This window comes from Podarcis tiliguerta, assembly GCF_965153285.1.
Source record: "Podarcis tiliguerta genome assembly, chromosome: 16".
Classification (NCBI taxonomy): domain Eukaryota; kingdom Metazoa; phylum Chordata; class Lepidosauria; order Squamata; family Lacertidae; genus Podarcis; species Podarcis tiliguerta.
This window is the reverse complement of record NC_139549.1, coordinates 13948199-13967681: the sequence shown is the minus strand read 5'-3', so window position 1 is coordinate 13967681 and position 19483 is coordinate 13948199. Positions and strand designations below refer to the sequence as shown.

The window sequence follows — 19483 nt, the reverse complement described above, 5'->3', positions numbered from 1 at the left end:
CAATCCCCACTACTCCACCACAGCTAGCAGCTGGGGTTAGAGTATGGTTTAGGAGGCAAGAATATGGAAACCAAGCCTTATGAGGAACGGTTGAAGGAGAGACTGAGAGAAGATATAACAGCTATCATCAAATATCTAAAGGGCTGTCGCATGGAAGATGGAGCACACTTGTTTTCTCCTGCTCTAAAGGGTAGGACTTGATCCAATGGATTCAAATGACAAGAAAAGAGATTCTGACAAAGCATAAGGAAGAACTTTCTGACAGGAAGAGCTGTTCACAACAGTGGAACCAACTCCCTTGGTAGGTTGTGGACTCTCCTTCCTTGGAAGTTTTTAAGCTGAGGTTGGATGGCCATCTGTCATGGATGCTTTAGTTGAGATTCTTGCACTGCAGGGGTTGGATTAGGTTCCTTCAAATTCTACAATTCTGTGGTTTAAGACCTCCCTCAAGACATCTAGTTGCTGTGAACAAGAAAAGTCTCTGGCTCTCAGCTCTGGATTCCAATTTTTTGTGCTATAATTTGCCTGAGACTAAGGTTGGGCTTCTGCCTGGTTTTGGCTCTGGCTCACGGTGGGACCAAGACTGATTCTCCACACTTGAACCTGGCTTGTTTGGACTGTGCTACACCTGCAACCCTGCCTTCATTGGTGACATCTTTGGTCAAGGCTTATATAACCTGTACCGGGGGTCACAGTCCCACTGATCAGGGATGTTGTGGTCTTTCTGGTCCCTTCAACTAGCAGGCAGAGCCGGATTTTCTGCATGATGGGCTCCATCTGCAGCCCCTAATGCTATGCTCTTTGCGCTTTCCCTCATTCATTTGGCTCTATTGCCAAAAAAGTGCAGCAAAGCTTCACCTGCTAAAAGCCAACCTATCACGGGGCTGGGAAGCAAGTTGGCCACACTAATTTGTGAATTACTGCCGCATGGAAAGGCATCTGGAAGCAAAAAGGCAGCTTCTTAATTGAGCAGAGGGAAATCAACAGGCGGAAAGTTAAGTTGCAGAAATCCCAGGGAAAACAGGAGTGCCACACACTTGGCTGGCTATGTAGACTTGAGTCTGCAAGAAAGTTACATTCGTAGACTCCTTCTACTGACAAATGCAGCCTGGTTGCCAATTCTTTTGGCTCCTAACGTTCCCATTATAAGCAAACAATGGATGATTCAAAGATGCCTGTGTGCAATGATTCCATGGCAGAATAAAACAAATAATGAAAACCAAGTTTCTAGTCCCTAAGCTTACAAAGACCAGTTCCATAGGGTTATATTAACTTGCACCTCACTTAATAAGAATGTGTTTTATATACCTTATACTGTTGTAAGTTGTGGTGCAAGTAAGGGAACATAGGTTTTCATAATGTATTTTTGGTGGTCTTCAAGGAAATAAACAAAAAATGAAAAACCCCAAAACAAAACAAACCCCCAAAAGATTTATTTAAGGAATGGGGAACCTTAGGCCTAGGGGATAAACGCAGCCTGGAGAGATTTCCAAGGGCCAGACAGAGAGATCTAGAGGGCCGTGGGCCAGAGGTGCTTCACCTCTGGGCAATACAGTCTTCAGTCACCAATTCCACCCACTTTGGGCTTTGGCTCCACCCACCACCAACTGCAGAGGGCCCCCCAAATGACATTTCCCCAGGGTCAGCGGCCCTTCATAGCCTATTGGAAAGACTAAGCGCACTGTCAGCATCGTCCTCCAAAAGAGAGACCAATGAAAAACTTTTGCCCACCTTCAGCGAAGCTGCTGCAGACCAGGGCAAGGCGGACAATCCATAAACGCCAATTCATAGCACAGCTGCCCCCACCAGACACCTCGCAGCACCGCCAAAACTGCCCACTTGCCGAAACACCGAGCCGGCAAGCTGACCAGCTGCACGCTTGAGGAAGGAGGTGGGAGAACAGAGGGTCAGGCTGCCCCTTGCAGCTCAGGAGACACCATCGGACGATCCCCAGGGAACCTGGTGATGGAGCCTTGCAGCCCGTACGCCGTTTCTCATCCCCACAATGCCCTTTGGAGCAGCACCGGTTTCTGCCACTCTAGCGAGGAAGTCTCAAGACTTCAGAGCTTTCTGTCGAAATCTGCACCTCAGCATAGACCAAACCCTGTGGGAGCAAAAGATCCAGAAAGGAGAAATTAATTCAGATTTATCTTTGTTTATCCGTACATAATAAAAGGCTATTTAGCTGAAGTATTCATGCAATACAGTACTGCGGCACACATCGATACATACAATAGCATACAAAATGCCACAAAGTGGTACAAAAAGTTATGACTGGCTGATAAAAAATAAAATAAAAGGGGTTTCATTTTATTCCATCAAATCCCCACTCGGCCGTGAAACTCACCTTGGGCCAGTCATGGTCTCTCAGCCTAACCTACCTCACAGGGTCGCTGTGGGGATTAAAATAAGGAGTGGAAGAAACATGAAAATAATAAATGTCTTCAAGAGATACCTGGAAATCAAAAAATGAGGGTCTCCCAACCACATCCGGAGGGCCATAGGCTCCTCAATCTTGTTCTTACTCGTTCTTGTGAATCTGCTCTTATGGACCAGACATTATGCCTAACCGAAATCTACTCTTCTGCAATTCCAGTTCATGGGCTCCAATACCAGCAACAGAGAACAAGCCTGTCTCTACTGCGGCCCGTGTTTTGTTAGCCCCAAAATGGAAAACAAGCAATGTCCCAACCAAAGAAGGATGGCAACTTAAGTTGACAGAATATGCACAACTTGCAGACTTAACGTATAGAATGTTAAAGGAGGCTGGAAAACACTTATTGAATATATGGTAAATAATTGTGTACAGCTGAAAACGCTGGCAGCATTAAGATAAATTTGACAGTGTAAATAGGTTTGGATGGATGCAATAATGGAATACTGACTGGTATAGTTTTTGCAAAATATGCAGGGATTTAAGATCTGTAAAATGAATCATGGAAAGAGAAGGGAAGGCATTGATATCTTAAGGATGCAATATGAGCATTTGAAATTGTAAAACAGAAAATTTAATAATAATAATTTTAAGAAATGAATGACTCTCGTTCCCCGAGCCCTTGAAATAGCTTAGATTGTAAAGGGGGATACAGAAGGGTGTGTCACTGTGTATAGAAACTAGCCTACTGTGTGCAAAGGTAAAATTCACAGGTAATTTCCCTGTTCACCAGTCACAGGGACTTTTGAAGGTTGCCCAGAAGGTAACATGGTCCTTGGGCATAGAAAGAGTTTCCTGTTCCCTTTTACAGAAGCAAGAAAGCTGATGGACTGACAGATTCAACTCTGCAAAAATCTCCTATTCTACCTCCGTCCCTTCCTCAGCCCTCATTACCTTTCCTCTCTCCATCTCCTTAGCCTCATCTCTCTCTCTTCTGCCTTTGGGGGGGAAAGTGAGGTCTAGAGGTAATTTGCCTTCCCCAACCTTGCTCATAAGGAACCTCTGCTTTCCACCTTCCCAATAGACAGAATTTTATAGATTCTGCCCAAAGCCCACCCATATCTATTTCTGCATTTAAAACACCCTGGGGAGGGGAGATAACGGGTGTGCCTTTCATTCCCCGCTCTCCCTAATATTCTCTCTCCTCCTCTTGTCGTTTCAAATCTTCGCAACTCTTCTAAATTAAAAACACACACGTCTTGGCCAGCAAGTAACTCCAGGCAGACTCCGACTCACACAGGCTCAAGAGTTGTTTGGCCCACTTCGCGCTTTCTGATACGATCTGTGCAAAACTCGCTGATGGATGGGCTCTGGGGAAGGCTGCGATTTGATTTTTATTTTAAAAAGCATTGGCTCGAAACTGAAGGCATGCAGGCCAATTCAGGTTAAATTGGGAGGATGGGGCCCTGGAAGTGTACAAATGCCAGCTCACAAAGGAGGCGGAATTCCCCCCCCCCCCAAAAAAAAGATATTTATTTTGCTGCACAAAGTGTCTTGGAGATCGGTTTATTTTTGTTGGTGGTTGGGCTTAAGAATGCCATGGCTGGGGCAGTTCCAGAAAACTAGGCCTCATTCACACCAACACGCTTAAAGTTCTATTGTACCACTTTAACAGCCATGGCTTCCCTCATGTTGTGGGGGCAAAACAGAGGTGCCTTTTCCTATATCAGGGTAGAGCAACCTCAAAAGCCAAATGTGGCCCTCCAGGCCTCTCTGCTCGGCCCTTGGGACCCCCAGGCCATACCCCTCACTGGCCATATGCCATGCCCTGTCCTTTTCGTGTGAACTGAATGTTTTCTTAAGCTGTGTTAATGGCTGCACACTGTGTTGGAAACTCAGATATATAAGCTAGGCACCAAATGGCTCCTTAAACCAGGTTTTATTCGCCAAAATGGAATGCCTAGTTGCCCGTTTTTTGGCCAGGTGGCTCAAAAGTCCTATTTTTCAATATGAATCTTTGGTTCCTGAAATTCATCCTGATTGCGCAAATAAAATATAACAGATAGAATTCTACAGGATGGGGCATTAGCGTGTGAAAACAGTCAAGATCCAAGGATCCCCAGGCATGCACTGCGAGATGGTGGAGACACCCGGTGCCATCCTGGCGCCTGGGCATCTTCACTTGGTCGCAAGTGGCTGATAGCCCGGTGCAAAATGCGCCTGGCAAATTTCAAACACTGGCTGAACACACATCATAGAGGAATTGAACTGGAAAAGTGGAATATAAACACATATTATTAATTACAGACAAACCAAAATTATGCTTTGGGATATCCGCTCTCTGCCCCGGCATTCAGCTGGTACACTGGCACCATGGTCCCTTGTTGCTACTGTGGACTACAGTTCCGCAGGCAGAACAGGTGCTGTAAAGCTCAGCTCCTCTTCCCTTTAACCATAGCTGTCAACCTTCCCTTTTTTGTGGGAAATTCCCTTATTCCAGTGCCGTTTCCCGCTGCTGTCCAGGTGAGGCTGCTGATCCCCTATTTTCAAATCTGAAAGTTGACAGCTATGCCTTTAACCCACACCTAACACTCAGCTTGCCAATCCTTGCTCAATATTAGTGGGTCAGGGTCTTTATCCTAGCATCCCAGAAAGGTTACAGTTCCTCATCAAGTGTGTCTATACTCACCTTTGGAAGAGTTTACAACATCCTGCAAATCTTAGTGCATCCCGCCCCACTCTCTTTAAAACGAAAGCAAGTTTCTAGTCCTCATGGGCTCAAAATTGGCTTCAAATTATGTGGGCAATACATTGTAAATTCTTAGGTAGGGGTAACGTGTCTCTTTCTACTCTGCCTAAAGCAGGGCACCAGGACACAAGCCTTTGTGGTCTTTAAAAGAGGCCATGTGAAACATACACACATAAAATTATCTAGGCATCAGTTTGTTTTGTTTCTCGCTTTCTAACCAGACGATCAATGACCAGGGTTGACACTTCTGTGCCTGTAGCTCACTGCCGTTCCCCATGATTACTGAAGCAGAAATGAATTTATGCGAACTAACAGGATGCATGCCAATTTTCATGATTTACACAGGTTGCAGAATTCCTCTTTTCTCCTGCACATTCCTTCTCACCACACTGATGAAGTTTAGACTGTAAGCGCCTCGAGGCAAGAGCCTGTACATGACTGCACTACAGCAGACATGCGAGGCTACTGTTTGTGCAATTTCACTTTCGAGTCTATCAATTTACTGAACCTGCACACACTTTTATACGAGAAAAATCCATCTTGGGTTGGGGGAGGCATACATTTTCTAAAAACAATGCGCACCTATGTTGCAGCAGGTCTTAAAAGAGGCATTTGGTATTCTTGCTCTCAAACAGGAAAGAATACGTCTTCTAAGATGGTTCCTGCTGTCTGCAGTTTTAGTAAGTATATTTCTTTTTAAAATATTTAACATTTCCTCCAATGAACATGAGAAGAGCCTGCTGGATCAGGCCAATGGCTCATCTAGTCCAGCATTTTGTTCTCATAGAGGTCACCTAGATGCCTGTGGGAAACCTTCAAGCAAGACTCAAGCAGCAGAGTTCAAGGCACCACACTTCATCTTCACAATACCCCTGTAGGGTAGGACAAGCTGGGACAAAGTGAATAGCCCAGGGTCACCACATAAGTTTCTTGGCCAATTGGAGAATCAGAACTTAGGTCTCCCTTAGAGACTCTTAACTACTTGACAGGCCAATGCCTCTCCAGACATTCAGGATAATATTAAAGATAGGCTTCACTGTGTGTGGTGAAGTTTCTGCAGCCTTTTGGCCAAAGTTGAGTACGATTTCTGCTATTCTCATCCTTGACTGTCACTCCAACCACACCAGCATGCAAAAATAATAATAATTGGCTGCCCAACTAACTGAGGGCATTATTACAGCTGATCAATTTTTTTAAAGCCAATTAATTAAGCAACCTAACCATACAGCCATAACAACCACTCCCACAAAGACTGGACGGGTTGGGGGTAGGAGTTCTACCCCTTATTCTCCACACCCTGATTTTGTTGTCGGTGCTGGTCTACAAATTTTTGGTTTCTCCTGGGCTGCCATACACCTGGATTTTCCCGGATGTATCTGGGCAGAAATCGGGCCAATGTCAGGGAAAATCCGAGCGTATGGCAGCCCATGTTGGCAGTGCCCTTTTTGCAGGTTTTTTCTTTCTTTCAAAAATGGCATATTTTCAGCGATCTAGCCCAACACCTTTGGCAAAAAAAGAAGAGCTCAACAACTTTTCTGTTTGAAATATGACAACCCTAGTTTCTCCCTTATCCTGATGTTCCTCCATCTTGTTTCTTGGTGACACTGCTTTGGTTACTATCCTGCCGCCCACCACAGAGTTCGCTATTAGAAAGAGCTGCAGTTCACCACCCTGGTGTGCTGAAAGCCGCTCGCCCGCTCCAGAGCTTTCGGCTGATTTTTTTTTGGAGTGCATTTTATATTGTTTCGTTAGCTACTTTGACTTTAAGGGAAGCTTGGGTACAAATGTTTTAAATGAACACAAAAAGGAACACAGTGCAATTTCCCCCTCCTCCAGCAAATAATCAGGACTGGACAGGGATGCATGGAAAGGCAATCTCAGAAAGCTTTTATGCATGGTGGCTGGATCAGGCCAAAAGGCCCATCTAGTTCAGGATTCTGTTCCGACAAATGGCCAACCTACATTTAAAAGCAGGGGAATTAGAGAGAGGAAGAAGCAATTTTCTGGAAAGAGGAGCCTGCTAATACACTTATGACAAAATTAGAGTTGCTCAGTTACTCTGTCTTCTAGGGAAAAGTTTCTGGCTCCTGTTATTTATGAGAATAGCAAACCAAGAGTAGCAAAACCTCCTACAGATTGCACCCCAATTCCAGGTGAGAAAATCCAACTCATCACACCTCCACTTTGGAAGACCCCTCTATACAAAATATCACCACCGTGCTCTGCTTCAACCAAACACACCGGCAGCCTTGCTGCTTCTAATGAATAGATTTCCACTTTTCAAAGTAAAATAAGAACTCCTCTCAGCTCCACAAGGAAAACAGCCAGGGAGAGGAAGGATACTGTGCTTTTGCGTGAGGTAAAGTGCTAAAATAGTTATTACTGATGATAATCGGTATTGATTGTGATATTATGTGGGCCAAGCTCCCATTTGCCAAATCCCCCTCTCTTGCTGAATTGTTCAAACAGCCTTCCTCCAGCCTGAGCCCCCAACTGCAAAGGGAGATCGGTTTCCATTTCCACCCCCAATAAATTTCTGGGGGAAGCGCTGGAACAAACAGCCAGTGCTGCATCTGGGATATATGCTCACGATGATCCAGTGTAAACGCAATAAAGCGCCTTGGGATATTTTGTATTAATTTGAATCCACAGCCAGGCGCCACCTTTCGGATTCACTTCCAAAGGTTCCAAAGCTTTCAAAGCACTCCAAAAACTGTCCACCAGGCTGGATGTTTTAAACAAAGGGGAGGGGGTGTTGTTGAAACGAACCGTCTTTATGTTGAAGCCTGGGACCTGCAGTCGGTCACAGTCTCATAAGTTAGAAAACCTCCATATTTGGCTTTACACACTTTGATCCCCCACCCCAGGAGTTTCCAGCTCAAAGACACAAGACTTCCACACTGCCTTGTTCCTGGGTGTGAAAAACCCAGGAGTCCTGCCTGCTCAGCCCCCACCTCTTCAAGCTGGGAGGGGAACCCAGGCACCCTGAGAATCCTTCCAGGCCACAGATGGTGAGTATCAAACCCAGGGGCCAAATATGTCCCTCCAGACCTGCCTGGCCCTTGAGACTCTCCCAGGCCAACATCGCATCCTGGTCCTGCTCTGTTTCCACCTGGGTGGAATTTGCCCCTGAACTCAAACCCTCTGCACAAAAGGAAACCGTGCCTTCACTGTTTCTGCCCACTTGGAGGCCGATCACATGCATGTGGCCCAGGAAAGAGTGTCTGGAAGGGAAGGTGGCCCTTGGGCTGAAACGGATTCTTCCCCCCTGCTCTAGAACAGACTCTCGGCTCTCCAAGACCACCCAGTTCTTCTCCCGGAGATGGAAGCGGAGGCTCTTACTTCCTAGCGACAAGCGTCTCCTCCGAGCAGATCCCCCGAGGCTGTTTCCAACTCTCCACCGCAAACCACTAGACTTCTCTTCCCTCTCGCTTCAAAGCTGGACATGGAAAACCGCGATTCTGTGGATGGGCAGACCTCTCCCCCTATGCGCGCGGCGGCGGCGGCGGCGGTGCAGGTCCCAACTGCTGTTCCAGACTCCCCTCCCTCTGGGGAGACAACCCAGTCCTGGCTCTCCTGGATCCGCCTCCCCAGCCCCCTACCCGGCCCCGCTGGAGTTGGGAGGGGGAAGCAAGAGGAGGATCGCCGACCCACCAAACCCCCAAACTCTCTTCAGAACAGTTGGGGGCTCATTCGCCACAAAAGCTTCGGCTCCTACCAATTCCGCAGCCTCTCGAGACTAGGGAAAAAGCGCACGCATTATTAGATCCGGGCTCAAGGCGAGGGACCCCAGCGCCCTCCTGTCTCCGACGCACAGAGGGTTTGTTTTTTTTTACCTGCGCACTGGCGCCGCTTGGCTGTGCCCCCTCCCAGGAAGGGCTTTTCCGTCCCGGCCAGCCTCTGAGCTCCGGCAGCCGGCTCCATCAACAAGTCCCCAGCCAGCAAGCCGCGGCGCTCCCAGGCAGCTCTCACCGCTTGGGCGCAAACATTGCGCGCAGGATCGGCGCTTGGAGAGGGGATGTGCGCGCGCCTCTTTAAATTTCGGAATACCCTCTTTTTCCCTGCGATCAAAATTTTAAGTATTTCCCCCTTTCAGTGTTCTCGCATCCCTCCACCCGCCTTGCAAGACGGATTCCCCTCAAGCGCAAAATAAGGGGTATAAGCGCTCCGATCTCAACTCACTTCTCTTTAACTCCCCCAGCCAAGCTTTCGGCAAGAAAAACTCGCAGCACAATGGAGGGGCGGGTCCGCAGCCCCCTCCCTTCCCCAAGCCGCTTTGTTGCCACAGGAACAGCCAATCCCGCGCCCAGAAACGCCTCTTGCGCCTTCCAAACTCACTAATCAGAAAAGCGGAAAGGCAGGACTTGAGAGGGGGCGGGCGAGGCTATGTGTGGATTTATAGCCATCAATGTCCGTTTCGTTTGCAAAGGCTTGTGGGAGATGTAGTTCACCCCTCCGTGGGCCAAGGGCTCCTCTATTGATGCGGAGTGCCTCCTAGTGGAATGGGCTGATGAGCCTGTTGCAATGGATGGTGATCTCTCTTCCCTCCCCATTTTACAAATGATTGCCCCCCACCCTCAGAGCCAAAGGGGCCCCACCTGTCTTTCTAAATCTGTTTTGATAATGCTGTTTTACTGGTTTTTATGTTGTCTCTCCATTCTGTTTTATAATATATTTATTGCATTTAGTGGTTGCTTTTTAACCAAGGTAACTCAACATGACACACAAACAAAGAAACACATACATTGAAAAGGAAAAAAACGAATAAAATCCTATTTTTCAAAGGCAGGATTAAAACATTCTATCCATGGGTAATTAAGATCCAAAGACCTTGTGAAAAAGAAATATTTTTGCCTGGCGTCAGATGATGATTACAGGGTCCGGGTCGTTTCATATAGGGAGAGGCACACCATGAGGTGTTACGGTCCTGAGCCATTTAAAGCTTTATAGGTCAAAACCAGCACTTTGAATTGGGCCTGAAAACAGCAACTTGGCCACCGAATTCTGCACCAAGTCACCTTTAAAGGCAGTCCCACACATAATGCATTGCAGTAATCTAACCTAGAAGCTACCTACCGGAGCATAGACAACAGAAGTTTGATTGTTTCGTTTTTTGTACACTACTTAAATATTTTTATTGAGCAGTGTATAAATGTTTTAAGATGAATGAACTCCCTGAACAGCTGGTTTGGCTATGCAAAGTCCAATCCCAAACCCTCCAGGTGTCCTTTTCATTCTGCATTCATGTGTATTCAGCAACCTGTCATTGAGACGATAATAGTGTACTGGTGGCGGATTTCTACTGCGCTGTCCCCTCGTCATTCCACGTTATTAGCTGCTCTGCAGTGCTTCTCTGTTATTGCTGTCCGGAGGGGCACAGCATAATAAAAACTTAAACCTGAATAGTTGTGCTATGAAATATTACAGGATTTCAGCAGGGAGTTGCAAGGCATGCACTGACTGGAAATGGCGCAGCATGCCCCCCATGAAACATTTGCAGGCGCAAATAGTGTAACTGCCCTGATAACGTCATGAGCACAAATAATCATCAATGCACAACAAAAAGGGCATTACGGAGAGTTCCAGGGAGCTCAGAAGAGCAGGAACCCCTCCAAGTAAATCCAAGACACATTCTACTTTCCTGATGCTTTTTGGACAGGCTCTGAGATGCACAGGTGCATGATCAAATGTGACTCAACACGCCGCAGTGGGGAGCCCAGTCTCTCGCTGCAGCTTCTAAATTGCCACTCAAACCCAAACTCCCCTTCCATTCTCCACTTCCCCCTGGGCACAAAGCACACACCACTGTGACTGCACACACATCAGAGCCAGGCAAGGCAGCAGGTGTGTGACGGAGGGATTATTTTCCTCTCTCTAATCACTACCTCAGAGGGGCTGAAACAAGAGATATTGTTTGAAGTTCCCTTTAATCTAATCCTGGTCTGGGCACAGGAGACATCTGATCTCGCGCTGCGGCGGCTGAGCTGGAAATACCTGTCTGGGCTCAAATCCATCCAAGCCGCCCCCCCTTTATTTTGTCAAAGTTTTAAAATATATTTCCCGGCCAAGGAATGCGTTGGGACAAGGCTCAAATTCCATTCACCCAGCCCCTCTAAGCCTTCACAAGTAGGAGCTGCTCTAGGAACCTGCATTTTACCAAATCAGACCCCAGGGTGCATCTCTCTCAATATCATCAAACACCAGAGGTTCCCAACCTTTATTTTTATTTTTACACACCTGTGGGGTCACTTGAAAGTTGCTGAGGATTTTGGTGGCTCACTCAGTTATTATTGTTTTTTGCTTTCTGTTTTACAACAGAAAGCAAAAATAATAATAAGTGAGTGAGCCACCAAAATCCTCAGCAAAGAATTGTAATGTGCTGTGCTGGGGCTTCTTTTATTTGTTATATACTGTATTTTATTGTATAGGATTCAAATTGCATAGGGATGGCTCAGTCGGCAGAAGCATGAGACTCTTAAGCTCAGGGTCGTGGGTTTGAGCCCCGCGTTGGACAAAAGGTTCCTGCGTTGCAGGGGGTTGGACTAGATGAGCCCCAGGATCCCTTCCAACTCTGCAGTTCTATGATTTTATGAATTCAAATTGTGATGCAATATAGGAAATGAAATAAGCAATAAGCATACAATTAAAATTCAACAGGAGGCACATGCCATCTCCTGCTTTCAGCCACAAACCCACAGACATGCCATGGACCAGCTCCATGAAACTCCCAAACTTCTGGTGGTCTGCAGGCTACGGTTTGGGAACCCCTGGTCTACACAGACCGGAAGTGGCTCTCCATGCTTTTCCAGTCCCATTGATAGATGCAGGGGATTAAACCAGTGACATTCTACATGCAATGCAGATGCTCTACCTCTCTTTTAACCATGAATATTGCTGTATATTCAGCCGCATTTTTGTACTATAGCTTCACTCTGCCTGTCCTCCAATGATTAGCGGCTTCGTCCTCGTGACAACAACAATGCTGCAAGGGAGGAGGGGCTGGCAGAAAGAGAGAGGAAGGCTGGATCCAGGCACGTCAAATAAGCGATTCAGTTAAACGCGTTGTAAACTCATACGGTACAGGGAAATCCGGTAGGGAAAGACAGGACTCCACAGTGCCATCTGGTGTCACAGTGTTGTATAGCATATAAAGGTAATGGGACCCCTGACCATTAGGTCCAGTCGTGGCCGAATCTGCGGTTGCGGCGCTCATCTCGCTTTATTGGCCGAGGTAGCCGGCGTACAGCTTCCGAGTCATGTGGCCAGCATGACTAAGCCGCTTCTGGCGAACCAGAGCAGCGCATGGAAACACCGTTTACCTTCCCGCCGGAGCGGTATCTATTTATCTACTTGCACTTTGAGGTGCTTTCGAACTGCTAGGTTGGCAGGAGCAGGGACCAAGCAACGGGAGCTCACCCCATTGCAGGGATTCGAACCGCCAACCTTCTGATCAGCAAGTCCTAGGCTCTGTGGTTTAACCCACTGTGCCACCTGCGTCCTGTATAGCACATACTACACATCTAAAATGCTTTTCCTTTGCCAATCTAGCTGAGTCCAGAGAGACAGAGAATGTTACTGGTTTATGGGAACCCAACGAGCTTCATGGCTGAACGGGGAAGCCATTCTGCCCAGGCGAGCTCTGCTGGGTGACTACCTAGTCCTAGGCCAGTGTCCTGTGTCCTCCCCTGTCCAACCAGATGCCTCTTGGGGAGCCCACAAGCAGGGCACAGGGACAACCCCACTGGGGTTCACCAGCAACTGGAATTCAAGTGGCACCCTGCCTCAGGTCATGAAGGTAAGACATAACTAATGGGACCAGTTGGATACAGAGGAATGGTAGGAGGAACCAACTGGGGAGCCACCAAGGGAAGAGGCTCAGAGCCTGGGGAGTGGTGGTGGGACAATGATTAGGGGTTATAGAGAGAAGAGGAAGAGGTGTCAGAAGCTGAAGTGGTAACAGAGCTTAGTGAGCAGGGTAGTTTCTGGAAGAAAGAAGACCAAAATCAGAGGCAGAAACAGAAGCCAGGGAGGAGGGAGGCCAAGAGGCAGAGATACGTCAGGAGGGTGTCTTTGCCTCCTGCTATAACAAGCACCCCTCCCTCCTGTCTTCCAGAACCAGAAGAGGGCTGAAAGGGGCAGAGCAGTGACAGGCCTCACACAGGCGCAGTCTCTGATTGCTTGGGAAGAGCCCTGGAGAAGAGGGGACTTTGATGGCTGTGGGGAGGCGGGGGCTCAGCACCTGATTTATGAGGCAAGACCTACCAGGGATGAACTGCTGTGCTCCTTAGGCATATAATGTCCCTGCTCCCTGATCTGCACTGCTTGCGATTTGCTACCAGGCCAAGTTCAAGGAGTTACTATTAGCATATAAAGCCTGTCACAGCCTGGGATCAGTTTACTTGCGGGATTGCTTTGCCCTGTATGTACCCACTTGACAGCTTCGATCGGCAGAACTGGCGCTGTTACAGAGGCCCCATAATACCCCTTCTGCGCTTGTAAGAAATCAATCAGCATCTACACTTTGGAACTCCTTGCCTAGTGACAGAAGGCAGGAACAATCACTGTACTCTTACCGGAGTACATTTTTGTTAAGGCAAGCCTGTTCAGAAACGTAGATGCAACCCAGTCAGATGGGCGGCATAGAAATATCAACACCATCATCTCTTTTTAGCTTCTGATGATTTTAATAATCTTTTAACTGTTTTTCAACACCTGTATTTAACTGCTTTTTATTGATAATTTTAACCTTTTGCATTTTTGTAAACCGCTTAGAGCTCCTCTTATGATCCACCGCTATATAGATTTTATCAGTGCTTTTTAAAAAAAAAGAAATGAAAGAAAAAAGGTGGTAGTACTCAATATGAAGTTGTTTCAGTTAGTGCCGCTTTTAACATTTTTGTGGGGTGGGGGGAAAGATGCCATACTGCGCACCTTTAAGTACTTCCAGAAAAACGCACTGGATTTTGTTAAATAAATAAAAATAAATACATTTAAATAACAAGAAAATCAGACCAAGGCTGCAGTGTTTCTTTGCTGTAGGTTCCCATTCAAATCAGTGGGTCTCAGCGTAAGCGCTGTGTTTTTATACCCTCAGGTTCATGACTGGACTGAGATCTAGGGGGCTTCCTTTTGGTCCATAAAGGCAGTGACCCTGTTTCAAGGCCAGGCTCTGGGCAGTGAGTGCCCCTCCAACTTTTGGCAGTGGGCGGAAAAGCCTACGTCACACAGCCTCTGCCAGACACCCTCTTAGCTGTGAGCTTGCTGAGGACACGGCTAAAGGTAAGAGGAGTTTAAGAGTAAATAATATTGCAGCTAAGCTGCTTTCATGTATCTCCCACAACAGCCTCAATCAATCCCTTGCAGTTTGGCAGAAGAATCTCGTGGTTCGGAGTGGAGCCGGCCTCTCTTCCTCTCCCCACAGCGGCCCCATTTGCAATAAGTCTCATCTCTTTCTCTCTCTCTCTGGGTCCTTCTGTGTGTTGCTCCCAGAGCTGGCGTTTTTACAAGCCTGAGCTGTCAAAATGGCAGGTAGCCGGTAATTAGCATCTGAAAACATAGCAAATCAGATGGCCACCGTCTGCCGGGTTCTGACAGGCTCTCCTCTGCCCATAAACCTGCTGGCTTTTTTGCCTTGGCTCTGCCCCCAAAATAGGGATGGGGAAGAAATTTGATCCAGTTCAAATTTAAAAGCATGTCCCGAAACAATAAGTGAACTGAAAAACAGCCATCCTTCGAAATTTGCAATTCTCCAGATTTTGCGACTCAGTTCTCCAGGCAAGTAATGTATACAGAAATGCATATACGGGACTAGGGGAAAGTGTGTGTGAATGTATATGCTAGTAAGAAAGAACAAAAATGCATTACAGTATGGAGCTTATGTGTGTGCATGTAAATATATGGCTTGTTTGTGACAGGACTCACTAGTGCAGAATACTGGCATCTCTCTCTCTCTCTTTTTTTTTGCTCCCCATGGCAGCCATTTTGTGCCGGCACCCATGGCAGTTTTAGCATTATACTATGCCTATACCATAAGCATAAATGTCTCCAGTAAACATTAACTTACTAGGTTGCCAAATAGACAAGTTGGTGTCAGTCCTTCTGCTGATTAGGGTTCCCAATTTACTAAAAAAATGTTTAAAAGTACAAGATTAATTTTAATCATGACACTGGAACCTCATTTTTTTTACCTTTATCTCTGCATGTATATAAACACTGTACACATCAATAAACCATGTTTTCCCAGATAAGTAGTTTGGGAGTGTGAGAGCTTCCAAAAATGCTTATGCTCCACCTATGGCCTACCTCATCCTCGTAGGCGGCTCTCATAACACATCAGGCTCCAATCCTGGCACAAACCCTGTTTCATCCTATTCCATTTTGGCTTTACCCCATAGTCATCAAGTTCCACTTCAACTCCACCTTCCTTCTGCCAAAATCTTTTTGGCTCCACCCCTCAGCCATCAAGCTCCACCCTCATCCCATACCTGCCCTGCTTCTCTCCTGAGTCTTAAGTTTCCATTCTGTCTCTGCCCTTGTCCTGTGAGATTGCATTCAGGCTTTGCCCAGTATGACTTCTATGGCCCCAGTACGATCCAGGAACCAGTAATGTAGAAATCATTGTTGGCAACCCTACCTAGCACTCAAAACGGGCCCCAGAGTTTTGCTCTGGTTCATATTTAACCTCTATGCATGCAAAGATTCCCTTTCCTCGAAGCCGCTTAAATGCACAACAACCCTGCAAGGAATTAGGCTGAGAGGTAATGATTTGCTTGTGGGGCATCAGGTGGGTTTAACAGCTGAACAGAACTTCACCTTAGCTCCCAAATCTGCAACTGTCGCCGTTATCTGTAGAGCGGGCAACCGTCTGGACCCCCAACAGTTATTTTTGTTGGCACAGAATTCACAAGGCCGCCTCCCGCTCCCACGGCTTCCGGAATCGGAACTCAGGTCTCAAAGTCACTTGCCTACTTTTGCAAAACTGGCCCCCAGGGCCTCGAGGCGAGGCAGGAGAGAAGGGAAAGGGAGGCAACGCAAAGCTTTCCAGTTCTGTGAAGGTTTCTTTAGTGGGCAAGAGTTACCTGTCTGTTTGCGTTTGCTCACTGAAAGCGAGAGGTGTACAGTGATGACAGCTGGTTGATCGCTTTGACAAGCCAGCTAGCCCAACGCCCGAGACCCTGGGGCAGCGCAGGTGGAGCAGCACTAAGGCCAAGCCACGCTGGGATACCATCTGTGGTTAGAGGAACCTGATTCCAGACTTGCTGGTATTCTCAGTTGCTGCTGAAACCATTTGTAAAGCCAGCCAGATCATTTGGAGAAACCCTCCCAAAAGTCCCACAGTTATCTTGTAAAGTTTCTTCTTTACTTGTTTAAGAAGTATTTTTTTAATTAAAAAGCTAGCAGCCTCATGCCAGTTCTGAAAGCAGTGGGTAAAATCAGGGCAGTTACGGAAGGCCCAGTCGATTCAAAATGGCGCCCAACTTTAGATAAAGCTTGTCTACTTTAGATAAACCTGCTCCTTCATCTCATGAGAATCTCGCTTGCGTCAAGAAGGTCCTCAAATGAATCCCCTGCATCTCTGGGTGGGGCTGGATAAGACTCCTGCCTGGTACCCTGAAAAGCCACTGCTGCCAGTCAGAGTAGGAAATACTGAGCTATATGGACCACTGGTCTGCCTTAGTATAAGGCAGTTTCCTGTGTTCTTGAAAGCGCCACAAATTGACTAGATATTTGAAACCAATCAACCCCGGTTTTCCCCTGAGATGTCTATAGCTGGAAATTGTTCATTGAGTGGGCCTATGGAGGCATGAGAAGCAAACAGATATAATAGGTACCTTAATAGGTTCAGGAATCATTTCCAGGTAAAGGCTTAGGTCTTGTCAGTTAGCTCTGTGCATTTGTCCTCAAAGGCTGGAATACCAGAAGATGGGGGCAAGTTAAATAATAATAATAATAATAATAATAATAATAATAATAATATGATGCCGCCCATCTGATTGGGTTGCCCAGCCACTCTGGGCAGCTTCCAACCAATTAAAACATCAAACACAGTAGAAGAAAAATCAAACTGTGCCGAGGTTTTTAACAATGAAGCGGTATATTTTATGAAATTAAAAAAATATGAAGTTAGTGAGCAACCTAATACAAACAGCCTGCACCCTTTTTGTTCTATTGCATTTTTTTAAAAAGGACTGGACACTTTTAAAAGCAAATAACTGAAATTTAATGAAAGAGGCAAGTTGGGATATTGGGGGGAGGGGGGACTGGACTCCACAAGCCTCAGAAACTCAGTCCTCCTTAGCTATCCTTTTGGCCCTTCTATGTTCCTCTGCATCGTCTCCTTCTCTTTATGCTCTCAGATCCCTCCCTATTGCTATTTCTTCTTTCTCCTCCCATGGTTATTCTCAAGTTGCTCGGTGCTATTTTTTTATAGAAAAAGAGGTGCCAGAACTCACTTATAATGGCAATGGTGGCCCATCTGAGAGCTGCCGGAACTCAAGTTTCGGCTGAAAAAAAGCCCTGAATTTGCTAATGCTCCCTGCATTAATTTTCCAGGCCCTTCTCTGTCACCACCCCTCTCTGGGAATAGAGCTGTGGGGCCAATAGCCTCCAGACACACTTAGGCCTGCTCTGTCCTTCTGTGACGTAAGAGGAGCTCAGCCAATCAGTGTCAGAGGCTCCAGCTTCACGGCCTCATTGGGCATATTACGGCCTCAACTGTTTGTGTCCTACTATCGTGCTGAGAACGAGCATGAAGCGCTCAGACGGCATGTCTTAAAAATTCCCACAGGATCACTTTCCCGTGCCCATGCGTCCCCCCCCCCCCCCCCGCGCAACCCAAGTTAAAAGCCAGCCTGGTGCACCTCTTATAAAACACGGGAGCAGTTGCGTAACCATCTCAGAGGGAGTTCTACAAACTTTTCTGCGAGAGAAGAGCTCCTTGCTTCACAGAGTGAGCTTTCTGGAATGGGGTCTGAAATTTCAGCCCAGCCTTCCCCCCCCCCTCCACTGTCTCTGTGGGTTTAAAAGGACAGAAAACCTGAGAGAGAATGTTCTGGAAGAAAGCAGCAGCAGCAGGAAGAGGAGAAATGGCCCAGAGCTATTCCTCCCCACAGGCTGCCTTCCCAAGTCATTGTGCCATTGATAGCTGCCTTCTCTGTGAATTTGCCTAAAGGTAAAGGTAAAGGGACCCCTAACCATTAGGTCCAGTTGTAACCTACTCTGGGGTTGCGGCGCTCATCTCCCTTTATTGGTCGAGGGAGCCGGCGTACAGCTTCCGGATCATGTGGCCAGCATGACTAAGCCACTTCTGGCGAACCAGAGCAGTGCACGGAAACGCCATTTACCCTCCCGCCAGAGCGGTATCTATTTATCTACTTGCACTTTGACGTGCTTTCGAACTGCTAGGTTGGCAGGAGCAGGGACCGAGGAACGGGAGCTCACCCCGTCGTGGGGATTCGAACTGCCGACTTTCTGATCGGCAGGCCCTAGGCTCTGTGGTTTAGACCACAGTGCCACCCGCGTCCCTCGTGAATTTGCCTAAGCCTCTTTTGAAGACATCCACATTGCTGACCATCCCTGCCTCCTGCAGGAGAGGGTTCCACAGTTTAACGATGCGCCATGCAAAGTACAATCTTTGTCCTGCATCACCCGACACGATCAATTCCAACGGATTTTGGAAGCCCGCAAGCAGGACCTGAGGGCAACTTTCCTCACTTGTGATTCCCAGCAAATGGAGGGAGAACATAGCCAGTGTGACTTGTAGGCCTTGATAGCCTGACCCGCCCCTTCAACCTTCCTCTCCAGTGTCCCCTCCTCCTATCCTCCACCCACCTGTGTAAGGAATGTGTGAAGCAGACGAGAAGAATAATCAGGGGTTATTAAAAATAATAATAAACAGGTTCCAATTAGGGACGATGTTTTGTCTAAAAAGGCAACACACAAGCTCCCCCTTCTGGTAGCTTCTGGCCAAAGCACTTCAGGGTGGAGTAACTTTGCTTGGTGTGCTATTTTCCCTTTAGAGATACAGGATGCTAAACAGTCATATGATTTTCCTTATTGTAAATGAAATGCAAAGGTGTGCCCTGGATGGAGGCATGCACGGCTATTGGTTTTCAGTATCCCTGAATTTTACAAACGCTAACTGGGTTCTATTCATTGCTATATAATAACAATAATAATACTCTTATTCAATCGATTATTATTTGTTTTAGAACTTTTTATAGATTAAAGGGATAACCCCCTCCTCCATTTAATCACCTCTCCACCCCTGCTGGCATGTGGTCCCCATAAGGTTTCCCAGAAAGTTATGTGGCCCTTGAGTTGGAAAAATGCTTCCCTAGCCCTGTGGTGAAATGGTCAGA

General features: G+C 47.0%; 1 protein-coding gene across 6 annotated transcripts in view; it reads right to left on the bottom strand.

Annotated features, from left to right (window-relative positions):
* Positions 1-16057, bottom strand: part of IGSF9 (immunoglobulin superfamily member 9) — a 68498-nt gene extending 52441 nt beyond the window's left edge. For 2 of the 6 annotated variants that reach the window (XM_083418725.1, XM_083418727.1), the window contains exons 1-2: positions 8960-9270; positions 1732-2104 (exon numbers count right to left, since the gene is read on the bottom strand). In XM_083418725.1, the coding sequence (XP_083274851.1) occupies positions 1732-1789 (58 nt within the window). In that variant the 5' untranslated portion in view covers positions 1790-2104; positions 8960-9270. Of the gene's footprint in view, positions 1-1731; positions 2105-8465; positions 9459-15425 lie in introns of those variants that run through there. The other 4 variants (XM_083418724.1, XM_083418723.1, XM_083418722.1 and 1 more) reach the window with 4 other exon arrangements.
* Between the last annotated feature and the right edge of the window lie 3426 nt (positions 16058-19483).